We start from the raw sequence: 14,561 nt of genomic DNA on the forward strand, positions 1-14,561 counted from the left end.
TTTCTCTCTTCTATCCATCCAGTCAAGCAGTGTGTCTTCTTAACTCAAACTCATTAAACTCCATCCAGTGTTTACCTTGTATATACAGTATATACTTTCGAAATATGTCAGCCAATGATTTAACTTTCAACCATAGCCATTTTTACAATATTCCTAAGTAATGCTACAAACACCATAAACACATCTCAAAGAGTATTGGTGAAGTTGTGGAGATAGATAGGGGCTTTGGGAACCATAAAGAAACGGAATTCAAATCCCAGTTCAATCACAAGTGACTGGAACTCTCTGGCTCTTGGTTTCCTGTCTGTGCAACAGAGATGTTATCAAACACTCTGCTGTATTTTTGTGAAGATTATAAGTTACATATAAAAAGAATTTAGAACAAGGTTTGTCATCAGATGCTCAAGAAACAGTAGCTCTAACTCTTTATTTCAGTAACTTTAACATGTAATATTGGTTTAGCTGTCAAAAACAGAACTGAAGTGAACTTCTTGGTAGTTTTCTGAAAACCAGATCAGTACTACAGTTCAGGATGTTTCCTATGTACTAAAGATAAATGAATTTTTTTTTTAATGAAAATAATTTCTTCCAAATTCTACAGAGCGGTCTGATCTATGTTCTTTTAATCTAAGTTCAAGTGTTTTCAAACCCTGTAATAATCTACTGACATATGTTTTGGGAAAATCTGTGACTGTAAAACCTACTACATTTGCAAATTATCACCAATTGCTCTTGTCAAGAGCCCTAATTCTAAAATTCAGTTATTTGGAACTACTCAAATAGCATCTCTAGTTACATGGAAAGACCTGTTTTTCCATGATTTTGAAAGAGTTTACAGCACTAATATATGAGAAGGAATCTAAATGTTTTGACTTTCCAAAGGTGTTAAGTTGTATATAATAAGCCAAAGGGAAAAACTTGATACAAAATATTCAAAAAGACTAAACTGGGGATGGTGGTGGTTAGAATTAAATGAAATGATTTGAAATATTTGTCACATAAACAAAAAAATGGTATTTCTAAGTGAGTCTCAAAGGAGAGCCAAATCATTGCTTAATTATCACTTTTCTCAATAAAGACTATCCTGACCAGTCTATTTATCATTTTGCAACTGTACCCCCTCCTAGTCCTCCTTCCTATGTTCTACTCCCAGTGCTCCTTCTATGCTCTATTCCCTTTCCTCCCCCATGGCTCTTATCATTTTCTAACATACTTATAATTAGTTATATTGTGTATTTTTTACTCTGCCCTGCCCCACAATAAAATATGGGTGCCAGGAGAACAAGAATTTTTTTTTGTTCTCTAATGTATCCTGAATGCCCACAACAGTATCTAGTAAATGGTAGGTGCTCAATAAATAATTACTAAATATGTATACATAGCAGATAAGGGCAACAAGCACATTAGTGTGCCACTTAAGAAATTAATTCTTCAGATCAGAATAAGAACATTCCTAAACAACAGTTTAAACATCCCACCATTTCAGATAACTCAGCTCACGTTTCCCTTAAAGACCCTACCTGCCTGAGTGCGTTCCTATGGCCACCACTGTGCCACTTGGATGAAAATCTGCACAGTGTCCTGGTTCCTAGAAGAGAGACAGACAGCTGTTGGGAAGTACATCAGAAAGTCTCCCTAGATCTATGGGAATGGTGGCAAAATCATATTTGAAATTATCTTGTTCCATATAAACATGGTATTCCAATCAACTTTAGATCGGGAAGGGGATATGCTGGCAGAGTGGTCAGGGGAAAGGACAACCAGCTTGTGGCTATGCAGAGGAACAATAATAAGGATAATAACAAACATTTGTGCAGTTCTAAAAATAATGCAAAGAATCTGCATAAAACTTTTTGGCTAGAAAAGGTGGATATCAAGGTGGGGTAAGGAGAAAGCACAGTAAGAGACCAAGTCAAAAAGAAGATGGTATAAGCAGCACTTAGTGAATTTAAGTGCAACATCACCAGATACTCAAGTATTTCCATTACAATTACTGCTTCATAAATATGTGAAATCTATACTTTATGATTTTTACTGCTAAAAATGATAGAGAAATTGAGCTTTAATCATGTTCATTTGCTTCTTTAAAATGGGTTTGTGTTATACTTTGTGAATAAACTTTTCCTTCACTTTGAGTCTTCTACTAAAACTATAAACACTTGATTTTAAACAATGCTTAATCGTTTTCGCTGTTCCTGACTGCCAGTTTGGGGAGTTTTCTGTAAAGTTCATAATCACATCCCGCTTCACTCACATCTACGAGCCTGGTCCACTCCAGCCTGTGTTCCACTGAGTTCCACATGCACACCTGCCTGTCCTGGGCACATGTCAAAAGTAAATCTTTGAAAGGATGCGTGGCAAGACCCCAAAGCTCATCTGTATGACCCTGAAAATGAAATACAGTCATTGTTATAGAAACAAAGGATATTATAAAAAATATTCAGTTAATGGTTAAAATCAGACTGTTTACCTGTACTTCTATTTGGAAGCCATCATTAAAAGTTCCCCGTAAAATAAAGTTTCGTGATGTGCCTACTAAAAATTGGTCTGCCTTTCCTTCTGCTACAGCTCTGATTGTTCCATATTGATCAGGAACCTAGAAAAAATTAATTTGTAACGTTACCATAGACACACTGACATGAATTATTACCTGAAGACTGCATTGCATTTATAACTTTAAGCACCTGGAGCAATAAATGATAGTGAGAATTCCAAATTCAAAAATAATATGGTATCTTATAGTCATCATAACATGTTACCAACATTCTCTGCATCATTAAATTTTTTTCCAAAGTATGACTTTTTAATTACAAAAGTTGGGAAAATGAGCTCAGAAAGGCCAATTACCTCTTTAATAGATCAGTGTTTTGACATAACTCACATTAATTTTAAATACTCTCACATAAAGCATGGTGGAGGAAAAAATTTTTTTCATAATTAGAAAGACTCACAATAAAATTTGCCAAGAAAAACAAAATAAAAAGCCATTTTGAAAATAAATACAATCTATACCAACATAGTATAAAATGTAGAGTCTCCTTCAAAAAGAAAACATTTTCTTCCCAATATTTTCTCACTTTGTATGGTTTCCTAAAATTGGCATGTCTCTCAAATTCAAGGATTGCTGAACAATTATTATTTGGCTCTTTTGGTATGTTTTTTCACCACAGTTTTCCTTGGACTTATTTTCTTCCTAACATCTGCTTTGTCTTCTGTTACCTTCTTCTTCAATTTTAGCTTTCCTTGCTCCTTTCTTATAATCAGCCACGTTTCTACAACCTCCTTCTCCTCATCCACAGAATCTGAAATCTTCATCACAAGCTACCTGCTTGTGTGATGCTCTGATACAAATTCTCTTGTCTGGCTCTTCTCCTTCTTCATCTCTTCTGGAATAGCTTACATTTGGAGACCTGGTGCATGAGGTGCAAATTTTCAAATAAATGCTGTTTTATCTTTTCCATATTTTCTGGAATGTTCAACTTTGTCATGTTTGAAGTCTGGTCCAAAATACCTAAAGTTATGGTTACATGCCAACTCACTGAGAATCTCACAATCAAGGGCAAAATGCAGTGTCACATGTTTGACATCAGGCAATGTCATGAAATGTGTATCTACCTCCCCCAAGCATTAGTAATATAAGTTGAAAGTTTTTACAACTTCTCACATTTAGCATGACCTGTGACTGTCAGATTGAATCAACCAAGTCTATCACCAGACAATGAGTCTATATCACACTGTGATAACACAGCACCAGGTTGATACATGTCCATCACTTTTGAGATAGCAGGCTTAAATATCTGCTCATGTGACTGACTCATCAACCATACCATCTTTCATCGGAAAATGGATAGCATAGTATTTGCCTTTTCCTGCATCAATATCATTCCTCAAGTCTCCTGTGCCAGGAAAGTATTCCCCATATTTATGGAATGATACAGTCATTATACCATCTGTTGTTTCAACACTGTCACCTTAATGGATATCAATATCAATATATAAAACTCTCTGATGATACTGTAGTAATTCAAGGATGGCAAGAACAGTATCATTAACATAACAGAATCCTGATGCTTCCGATTTCTTATCATGATATAATTCTCCAGCCCAGTTTAACAGCGGTATCAGTTTGTTGTAGGTCTAACTTCACAGGCCCCAGCAACTGAACCACCAGTTGAGAGGTGACAAAACTCGAAGAGTCCATCAAACACTGGACAATCCTCTCCAACATTAGGTCTCTGCATATTCTAATGCTCATACATGCTATCTGGTCTTACTGAATGCAGAAATCTGATGTACTATAGTATTTTGTTACTTCTTCAGTGGTGGCTTTATGGAGCCTTATATATTTCCATTTTTCTGCGTAAGCCATAATTTAGCAGCAAATTATAGGTCATGTGGATTCTATGAGGTTTATGGGATGACCCTGTCCATAGTAATAATTTCCAGTATCACTATCATAGTTGTAGTAGACTTTCTTCTTGCTGCCTCCCTGGCTGTAATGACATGGGCCCTTGGGTTGCTACTGCTGCTACTGTCATAGCTCAAAGGGAAGAAAAAAGGCTGGGGTGAAGGCAGAGGGGTAGCAATCTCAGTAAAAAAGGATGGGATGGAGTGGGGAGAGAATGGGGCGCTGAGAGGGGTGGGTACAACCCAGTCTTGGAAGCACAGGTGGGGTGGTGGCAGCAATGCCAATTTGTAAACTGCTTCATTCAGTCAATTTTAAATTAATTTTTTATAAGGTTTCAAGAATTAAGGGTTAGAAGTAGGGGGGAAAGGTGTAGACTCTATTAGATCACATGAAGGATGTGGTCTGGTTTTGTTACTTACTAATTATATTACTTTGGGTAAGTCACTTAACCTCAGCCGAATTTTTCTAGTTGTAACATGGAGATAATAATACATACCCTATCTATTTTTGATTGTGTAAGAATAAAAACATGAAACTAATGCACATAAAACTTCTCTGTAAACTAAAAAGCAATATATCTCATCCATAGGACTCCTTGAGAGATCAATGTCATTTAATGTACTATATGGTATACTCTCAGTGAATGTTACATTAGTATTATAATGACCCTAAAGAATGGCTCTTTCTGAAATAATGCAATTCTTTCTCTTTTATGAAGGGGGATCCAAAATGATTCCTACAAGCATAAATAACTGAATTCTAAAACTACCAAATTTATGTTAAAAATGGCCAAAGATGGGAGTGAACTAGATAGTGAGCTTTTGATTACAAAGGATATGAGTTATTTGTAAAGAAAGTAGGAAAGTGGCATTTCTACTATGAACTTAAGGTTGTGATAAAGCAACTCTTTATTTTCTGTCTTCTTGGAAATGAAAGTCAACAGCAGTACTAAAAGGATCCTCTTCTTTAGAAAAGAGTTTGCCTAGAAAGCACATTATATGAACAAAATGCACGGAGTATAAATTCAAAACTTAAATCATCAAAAACTTCAAGCATTCTATGAGATTTGCTTTTGCTTTCAGCATCAATGATCTAAAATACCATTCTGAATCACTTTACTTCCCGAAACCTCAATTCAATTAGCAAACCTTCACTGAAATTCAGTACAAGTAATAAAGCAGATACATACACAGATAATTAGCAGTCATCATTAAGCTCACTGTTTAAAAATATTTTTTTCAAGTTTTAAATTAAACTAGTCATTTTGTATACCCTGGTTTTGGATATAGTACTTGAGAGTTTGTTCAAATTTGAATTTAAAAACCATTTCAGAAGTAAATAACAAGCTGGTTAGTTATTCTGCCTGATTATGTTTTTAATCCACACAAATTTTTTTGTTCAACGAATGCCCTTTAAAAAAAAGCAGAACAAGTTATCTGGAAGGCAATCAACTAATTCCTTTCTCTGAAGAGGGAATGAGATTATAAGAATGTGCACCAATTTCCCAGAAAAGTCTAAGTTATCTTAAGGGGGGCAAAACACATGAAGCCTAGAGGGTTTAATATTTTTATATTTCACATTCAGTTTCCATTCTTACCTCTATTTCTCTTTCAGGATTCAGATCATGATCCCAAAGAATTATTTTTCTATCTTTCCCTCCTCCAGTTAATAACATCCCATTTCTCATCTGACAAAGTGTGAACACACTGCCATCATGAGCTTTGATTTGTTTGCTGATTTGATACACACCTAATATGATGAAGGAAATATAAAAACAGTAGTGACAACATTTTTCATCAAACCTAACTGTCTTTTTTAGAAAAATACTTTAATAGAACTACAGAGTGAATAATCAGAAAGTTCATATGACTCAACAATCATAAACCTATTTTCAGCAAGTCTTCTGCAAGGTAGGTAGTAAAGCTTAAGATTTAATACAAATGCATTAATGAAAGAAAAAGTGAGAAAGTTCCATTCCCAATGCCCAGGTTGAATATTTTTTGAAAGATTTCCTGAAGCTTCATTGAAAAATAAAAGAGAAAGAAATCCTCTGTATTCATTTTTCTTTATCCATAATTATTATATCACATAAATTGGTGTGTAACAAACTATTCCTCACTACAATTCACATTTATTAAACAATACTACATTTAGCATGAAATTATAGCAAAATTTAATTAAAGGAAGGATCTGTGTAATAAAAACACATGTTCTGGTTTGAAGAGAGCAGAGAAATAAAACACTTGTTAGGTGTGGTTAAAGCGATTTCTCCAATGAGTAATTCCAAATAAATACTTTTTTTGGTGATACCTATCTATATAAAAGCTAGTCTAAAAAAAACAAAAAAAACAAAAAACTGATTGTTCACTGAATAAGCAGAGAAGAAGAAAGTCACAGAGCTCTTTACAGATTTATGCACCAAGCAGTAGTTATTCTTTTACCACTCCCTATACCTCCTCAAAATTTCAATGACCCTCATATCCAGGAAGTCGACATAAATTCTCAAACCTGTCTTATAGGCGCTTAAATGAGAAAAAAAATGTAGACTTAAAGATATGTTCAACTACTTCTTTACTGGGTTAATAACATCCCATTTCTCATCTGACACAGTGTAAATACACTGCCATGATGAGTAATTCTTTTCATTTCTTAATTCATTTTAAGAGATACAAGGACCAGTGGTTTCACTTTCAAATTTAGAACCCAGGCGTTTGATTCTCTTGCATTTATGTCAATATTTACTTACCCTGAAAATATTTCCAAATATTTTTCCCAAAAGGTAAGCTAAAGTAGTGATGTGATAACAAGTCCACAGACAACACAGGATACACTAGCCTCCTAACGTTGCTATCTTTTATGATCATCCTATGTAGTAAGTAGTAATTCTTCTGATTTTAGAGCTGTGACTAGGAGTCAAGTCTCGTAACTCAATGTTCCTTTCACCTGCAACAAAGCCTTCATTTCTTGCTGTGGTAACAGTTGTAATATTTAACATTTAACACGCACTGCTGACATGGAAGCTTTCTGTTGTGCCAAGGCTACCACCTTCATTTGCTGAGACATAGGGCTCTGGGGAAATACTGGGGCAGAAGTGGACACTGGAGGCTTAGAGCAGTGGGTTTTGACCAACTAGTAGAGCAGTTATTTCAGTATTTTAAAAACTGGTCCATTTGTACCAGTATGATGGCTAAACGACAGTCTACCTTTCTTGTATGCCCAATAAGATTTTATGAGTACCAAGGGAGGGACAAAGCTGCTGCATAAAAAGCTGTTTAAGTAAATACAATGTGTAGTAACTGATTATAATTTCCTCTCTTAAAAAAAGATCAGATCCCTTTTCTTAAGTGTGAGGATAAGATTCTAGTATTCAAACCTTTTTCTCTGGTATTCATGATGCTTTATTAACAGAACCTCTTTTCTTTGGCTAGTAGGGCTGGTAAAGCAAGAGTGTAACTTTTTATAAAAACATGATGCCTTGCAGAATTAGTTACCAGGGTCAAAATGGGAAGGTAGAGCCTTGATAAAATACGGCCAAAGTCAGCCAATAAACAGCTCCCCATGAGAAATGAAAAAATTTTAAGTATAAAAATGGCTCATTTTTAAAATGTCCATCAATTGATGAATGAATAAACAAAATGTGATATAGTCATTCAAGAAAATATTATTCAGTCATAAAAAGGAATGAAGTTCTGATACATGCTACAACATGAATCTTGAAAACATTATGCTAAGTGAAAGCCAGTTACAAAGGGTCACATATATGATTCCATTTGTATGAAATGTTCAGAATAGGCAAATCTATAGACAAAGAAAGTAAGTTAGTGGTAGCTAGGGGCTGGGAGGAGGGGAAATGGGGAATGACTGCTAATGGGTATAGGATTTCTTTTTGGGGTGAAAAAATATCCTGAAATTAGATTGCTGTTATGGTTGCATAACTCTGTCTATATATTAAAACCATTGAATTGGACACTTTAAAATGGTACATTTAATGGTATGTGAATTATATCTCAATGAAGCAGTTATTGAGATTCTTTATTTTTATTCAACTTTCTATTTAAGCTGCCATTACATTTTAAAAATTAACTAAAATTTGTAGGGCTTTGATGCCCTGAAAAAAATTTAGCTACAGCTGACTCTCAAGATTACTCTACCTCAGTATGAGGATGCTGGTGGTATAGACACGTACTAGATGGGTATATTTGGCAGGGAGAAAGGAAAGTACTTGCCTGATTTGGAGGAGCATTTGCCCAATTCAGTAAAGCAGGAAAGCAGGGAACAGAACTCTAACAAATATGCTATTCAGGTCAGTTGTCTCAAACCACACAAACCATTCATCACCTAAAAATACTTTAAATACTGACCAACATAATTGTGTCCAGTGGGAAAGCCAGCCAATTATCTATCTCGGCTTTTATGTGACCAAGATAGAAAGGACATCTGAGAGATGTGAATTTTCTAAGAGTATTGCTGGTTTTATTTGGGCATTAAAAAAAAAAAAAAAAAAAAAAGCAGCAAAGGACTTATTTTCCTATGCATGACCAACTTAACAGGAGTAATTTGAAAATACTATGTAAGAAAGTACAAGAAGCACAAGTATGGCGTTCTCTATCAAAATGTAGGAAAATGAAATGGTTCTCTTAATTCAGCCTTCCATTCTTCCAAATGTGACAAAAACCTTCTTAAACACTTAGGAACTTCCAAGAAGGATGGAATCATAGAAAATATCATTGGGAAGAGATAAGAAGAGGAAAGGCCAAGTGATCCAGTTCTTCATGGGATTTTTTCCCTTTTAATTGAGGGGAAAACATGGAAACTACAGAAAAATTCCCTGTATGAAAATAAATAGCTAAGGAAGGAAAGGAAGAAAGAAAGACTGAAGAGAAGAACAAATGGCCTCATCAGGAATAAAAATAGTCTAGTGATGAACTCAGTGAGATTCCTACCACCACTCCACCCCACCCCCTTCCCCAGAAAGTTATTTCTTGAAGAGGACTTAATATTAATTTAGCTACAAAAATTCTGTTTCAAGTTTAAACAAAATTAGTGGTTTCCTTTTAGATAGTATTTATCTATAAAACAAATTTATAGTCAAAGATTTCCTTCTCATGGGCCTGTATTTCTGGCATTCCAGTTTAAACCAAAGAATGTTTGAAATATCTGCCAACAAAAATAATTATCATTGACTTTAAAAACCTACTGTACCTCCAGGCTTAATCATGGCCACGTCTATCCAAAGTTAACTGCAAATCCCATTTTCTTTTCATCTCTAACTGAAATGAAAGTTTATTATAAAAATAAGCTTACTTTGCCAAGTAAAGATGGTTGGAGGGCTTTCTGTGCCTCTTTAGCTACAGAATCAAATGGCAGGGAAACTTTGAAATTTGTTATATTCTTAGCAGTTGGGAAAATGGGCCCATGTTAATTATTTGGAGAACAAGTAAAATGGTGGTGTTTCTTAGTTCTTTAAAGGAACTTGGCAAAGATTTAAATGGTGGACATTTAAATGGCACTATAGACTCTCAACCTTTCCTCCCCCACTTAGAAAATTATGATTTCATATACAGAAAAATTTCAAACTATTTCATATATGTTGGAAATAAATAATAAATACTGTTATGCCCACTTAATAGCAAATACTAATTACTTTGAAGATTACTACAATTTATATTAAAGGAAAGGGGAAAAAAGTTTTGAAAACAAGAGAAAAAAATAGCTTAAGAGGCATAAAATATACTTTTGGTTTGCCTTCTATTTACTAGAGTAAATACAAATTATCCTTCTACCATCCCAAAATGTCCTTTTATCAGAGATGTATCATAATATCCTCAAATTCTGATTGATAAGACTGCCACAGGTGCAAAAACGTCACACCTGGAAACATGCAAACTGGATCAATCTTTAAGTTTTAGCAAGAATTTAAAAATGGAAATTTTAGAGCATCTGTTCTGGTCTGGGCTCACACATTTATTTTAATGTACTCATCAAATGCTTCAGAGCTACACTTACAGAACTGAAAACCCCCCAAACATACAGAAACAAAATTCTTGTAAGTTTATCCATATTAAGGTCAGTCATGTAACAGAGAACAACACAGACCATTTTAATGCCCAACAGTTTACAAGATTGGATTTCCTGTTTCTGTCTGTGCATATGCAGATTTTCCCTGCAGAGGCTAAGCTACAAGTTTTTCAGACAAAAACTAAAACAACAATCTATGAACCTCCCCACCTCAACACAAACAGTAAGGTTAATGAAGGGTACATTTTTACCCAAACTCTGCTCAGTGTTGGAGGACAATATGTCAATAATCTAATAGTCAATGTTTTGAGATGGTATGCTGTTCCTGACATTTCTGATACGGAATAAATGTGCAGAAAAAAAGACAAAAGAGATAGATGGGAAAGGTAGTTGAAAATAACATTGTTCTTTCTTTTTTTCTTAAAAATCTTCAACCCACTGCCGTCCCTCAAATATGTGAATTTGGAAATGAAACTATATGAAAGAGGCCAATGATTGAGATGAGGGTCAATGATAATACCATTTAATGATTTTTTTTTAACTTCTAAATACACCTCATTCAATTCAGCTGCCAAGCTCAGAAATTCAGGTGAATGGACTGGGAAATACTAATTGAGTACGTCTTCTAAAAAAAATACAGTATAAAAATCTACATGATCACAAGACAACCATAATGCCAAATTCAAATTCTACATTTCAGTGACAATAGGGCTTTAAGCAACACCACTCAACTTTTATTCCTACGCTGATAACCAAAGGTGAGATTAAATCAAGTCATTTTCTTGATAAAATGTTTTAACAAATAATTTTTAAACACCCAGTACCAAAGCCAAACATTGTGCTAGTCTTGGGGAAGTCTACTGAGGAAAACAGACATTGTAAATAGGGTCTTTCCTTCCGGGAAGGGGAAAAGGAATTCCCTTATTCATAAACTCTTTAGGGCGATCTCTATTGTTTCATGCAGGGACTCCAGAAAGACAAAGGTAGGGAGTTGTTTGAGTGTCTGTGGTTAGGGTGAAGTGGGTAAATAAGGGAAATCAGGCATGCTGCTTCATCAATCTCTAGGACAAGTGTTGCAATCTCAGGTAGGTCCTCCATTACATTTTCTTTTTCTATGGATTTTCAGAGACTGATTGGCCTAGCTAGTTCTCTTTCTACCATTACTACCCACGGCTGAAGTGTTTCTTTCCTTTCCTAGCCCACTGATTTGAATGGTCTTCAATTTTTCTTTCTTAACTTCAAAGTACATGGTACTCTGGACATTATTTTCAAAATTTTATTTTTCTTAACTAGGGAGGAAAAAGAGGGTTAAAAGAGGTTATTGTCAATGCACCTCTTCCAATTTCTTCATCTATCATAGAAAAGGGCAAAGCAGACCTGTGTATTTGGGTACAAATAGGGCTTAAGAATAAAAAGGATCTATATTTCCAAGGAAAATCCTGATTTTTGGGTTAAAGCTGAAAGAATGCCAATGCTCAGTAGTGGGGATGGGACATGGCGAGAAAAAGAAAAAGGAGATGGGACTGAACTATAAGTTTATTCTTTTTTTCCTCTTCCATTCTAGCACATGGTCATGTATTCTACCACCACACATTTCCCCAGAACCAGCCCAGGGGCAAGTGAACCCTGTAGTCACATAACCTAAGTAAAAGATGAATATCCAATAGGATTAAAAACAAACAAACAAACAAACAAAAAAAAAAAACCACCACACAAAATAAAGGTATATATTCAACTTTGTGCTTAGCACATAATAAACACATAATAAAGGTTTACTAAATTAACCAACGGATAGTTTTCATTTTTGTTCTTGACAAATTTTATCCTGATATGACAAATTTATTCATAGTATCCTAGATGCCTCATATTTACTTCCAGCTTCTCGTCTTGCTTGCACTGCTTTCCTAAACTAGAATCTAGGTCCCAGTTCCACTGCAGTTTTGTACATTCATCATGGCTTAGCTTAAATTCCATCTCTTCTGTGAAAGCTCAAAAACACTGAAGATCAGGATAACATCCCTATTAACCTTTATACTTTTAAATTAACATATATCTATTTTCTCTAATATTCTGTAATAAACTTTCAGGGAAAGGACTATCCTGAGTTCAGGATACTTGAATATAGGCTATATTTGCTTAATAAATAACTGGAAAAGTAATTTTATTAAATAATAAACATGTGTGTGTTTAAAAATAAAGAACATTATGAAGAACCTTAAAAACAAAACATAGTTGGGTGAAACTCATATTTTTCACTGAGTTCCCTCCTGATCTGGGTAAGCAAAGGGACTGCAACAGCACTATGGGACAATTAAAAAGAATGACTTCAATATAAGAATACTGTACCTTTAGGCCCTTTCCCAGGTGTGGGTTCTACAGTAGTTTTGCTCCATATAAGTGTGACACCACCTGAGTCTCCAGTAAGAACATCTCCATTTCCCAAGAATGCTAAACACTGCACAAATTTTGGTTTTTCATATTTCTAAAATGAAACAATGAGAATTTTCAGTTTTCCCTTTGGCATGATGTTTTTATGCTTATTCAACAATAAAAAAAATTAAAGTTTTATATATCTAATGAAGTTACAACATTCTGGCCCTTACCCCAAAGATTCCCTGTTTTCTTGTTAGGGAATTGCCACTCCAGGTCCAGAAAAAAATGTGAGATTTACCACATGTTATTATGATATTTGCGTCTGTTGGGTGAAACTCCACGGCCAAAACAACTTCATTTGTTGTCTGTGAAAACAGAAATAAAATTTCAGATGTACATACATCCTTATCTCCGTCATGTACCAATTAATAGCTACTGACAACCAAAGACAGGGAAAATTTTTGAGAAAATGCCTTTTTTTCCAGGATCTATTTTCCTGAAAAAATTTAATAGATTTTCTGGGTAATGATTTAAATTTGATGTGTTTATACTATTATATCATCTTCTGTGCTATTTAATTGTAATAACACTACAATAGGAAGACATTTATATGAATTAATTTTATACTATTTTAATTTCCTACACATTCAGAAAAAAGTAGCCTAAAACTATTAAATGCAAGAGCAATGAACATTTTGTCTTGAAGACAGTGCCATTTTGATCTTTTAAAAAAAGAAGAAACATTCTTGCTTTCTGTACCAATATTCTGACTATTCATTCATTCAACAAAATATTACTAATTTAGAAATTTGTTCCTTCTGTTTGTTAGGGGTTGCTATTCTCTATTTCATTTGCCACTGCTCCAATCTTTACAATTTCCTTTCTTCTCCTAACTTTGGGTTTAATCTGTTCTTCTATTTTTTTTCCCTAGTTTCTTTAGGTGAGAAACTAGAATTTTTGTGATCTTTGTTCTTTTTAAATAAAGACATTTAGAGCTATAAACTTCTTTCTCAGTACTGCTTTGCTGCATGCCATCAGTTTTTACGTTGTGTTTTTGTTTTCATACATTTCAAGATATTTCTGCATTTCCCTTGTGATTTCTTCTTTGACCCACTGGTTATTTAATAGTGCGTCAATTCCCACATATTTGTAAATTTCCCAGTTTTCCTTCTGGCATGTATCTCTTGTTTTATTCCATCGTGAGTCCAAGAAGATATTTTGTATGATTTCAATATTTTAAAATGTATTTAGATTTGACTGTGGCCTAACATTTGGTCTATCCTGGAAAATGAAGCCATGCACTTGAAAAGAATGTATATTCTGGTTTTGTTGGGTAGAGTAGTCTATGTGTCCATTAGGTCTAAGTGTAAAGCACTGCTGCATGCATATAGCTGTAATTTGTAATTCTAGTTGTTGTATAGTATTTCTTTGTATGACTAGACCATGTTATTTTATTTATTCATTTTCCTTTTTACAAGCATTTGGGAAGTTCTCTTTTTTTTGCTGTTATTAATAGTGCTGCTATTTGTCTTTTGTTGAACACATGTATGTATTTTGATGGGTTTATACCTAGAAGTGGAACTGATTGGTCAGAGGAGAGGACATGCATATGTCCAGCTTTTGTAAGTAGTATCAGTTTCCTAAAATAACTCTACCAAATTATATGCCCAGCACTAGGATATGAGAATTCCAGTTGCTTCGCATCCTTGCCAACCTTTTCACTTAAGCTATTTTGGTGGGTATGCAGTGGCATCTCACGTTG

General features: G+C 34.5%; 1 protein-coding gene and 1 pseudogene across 5 annotated transcripts in view; both read right to left on the bottom strand.

The window, feature by feature from the left end:
- Positions 1-14,561, bottom strand: part of EML4 (EMAP like 4) — a 216,724-nt gene that overhangs the window by 23,963 nt on the left and 178,200 nt on the right. For all 5 annotated transcript variants that reach the window (XM_037807769.1, XM_037807772.1, XM_037807770.1 and 2 more), the window contains 6 exons: positions 13,030-13,164; positions 12,773-12,908; positions 6,006-6,157; positions 2,471-2,596; positions 2,255-2,386; positions 1,521-1,588 (listed from right to left, as the gene is read on the bottom strand). In XM_037807769.1, coding sequence (XP_037663697.1) covers positions 1,521-1,588; positions 2,255-2,386; positions 2,471-2,596; positions 6,006-6,157; positions 12,773-12,908; positions 13,030-13,164 — 749 coding nt within the window. The remainder of the gene's footprint in view (positions 1-1,520; positions 1,589-2,254; positions 2,387-2,470; positions 2,597-6,005; positions 6,158-12,772; positions 12,909-13,029; positions 13,165-14,561) is intronic.
- On the bottom strand, positions 3,136-5,735 carry LOC119512769 (annotated as a pseudogene).

Source organism: Choloepus didactylus, chromosome 17 (assembly GCF_015220235.1).
Source record: "Choloepus didactylus isolate mChoDid1 chromosome 17, mChoDid1.pri, whole genome shotgun sequence".
NCBI lineage: Eukaryota > Metazoa > Chordata > Mammalia > Pilosa > Megalonychidae > Choloepus > Choloepus didactylus.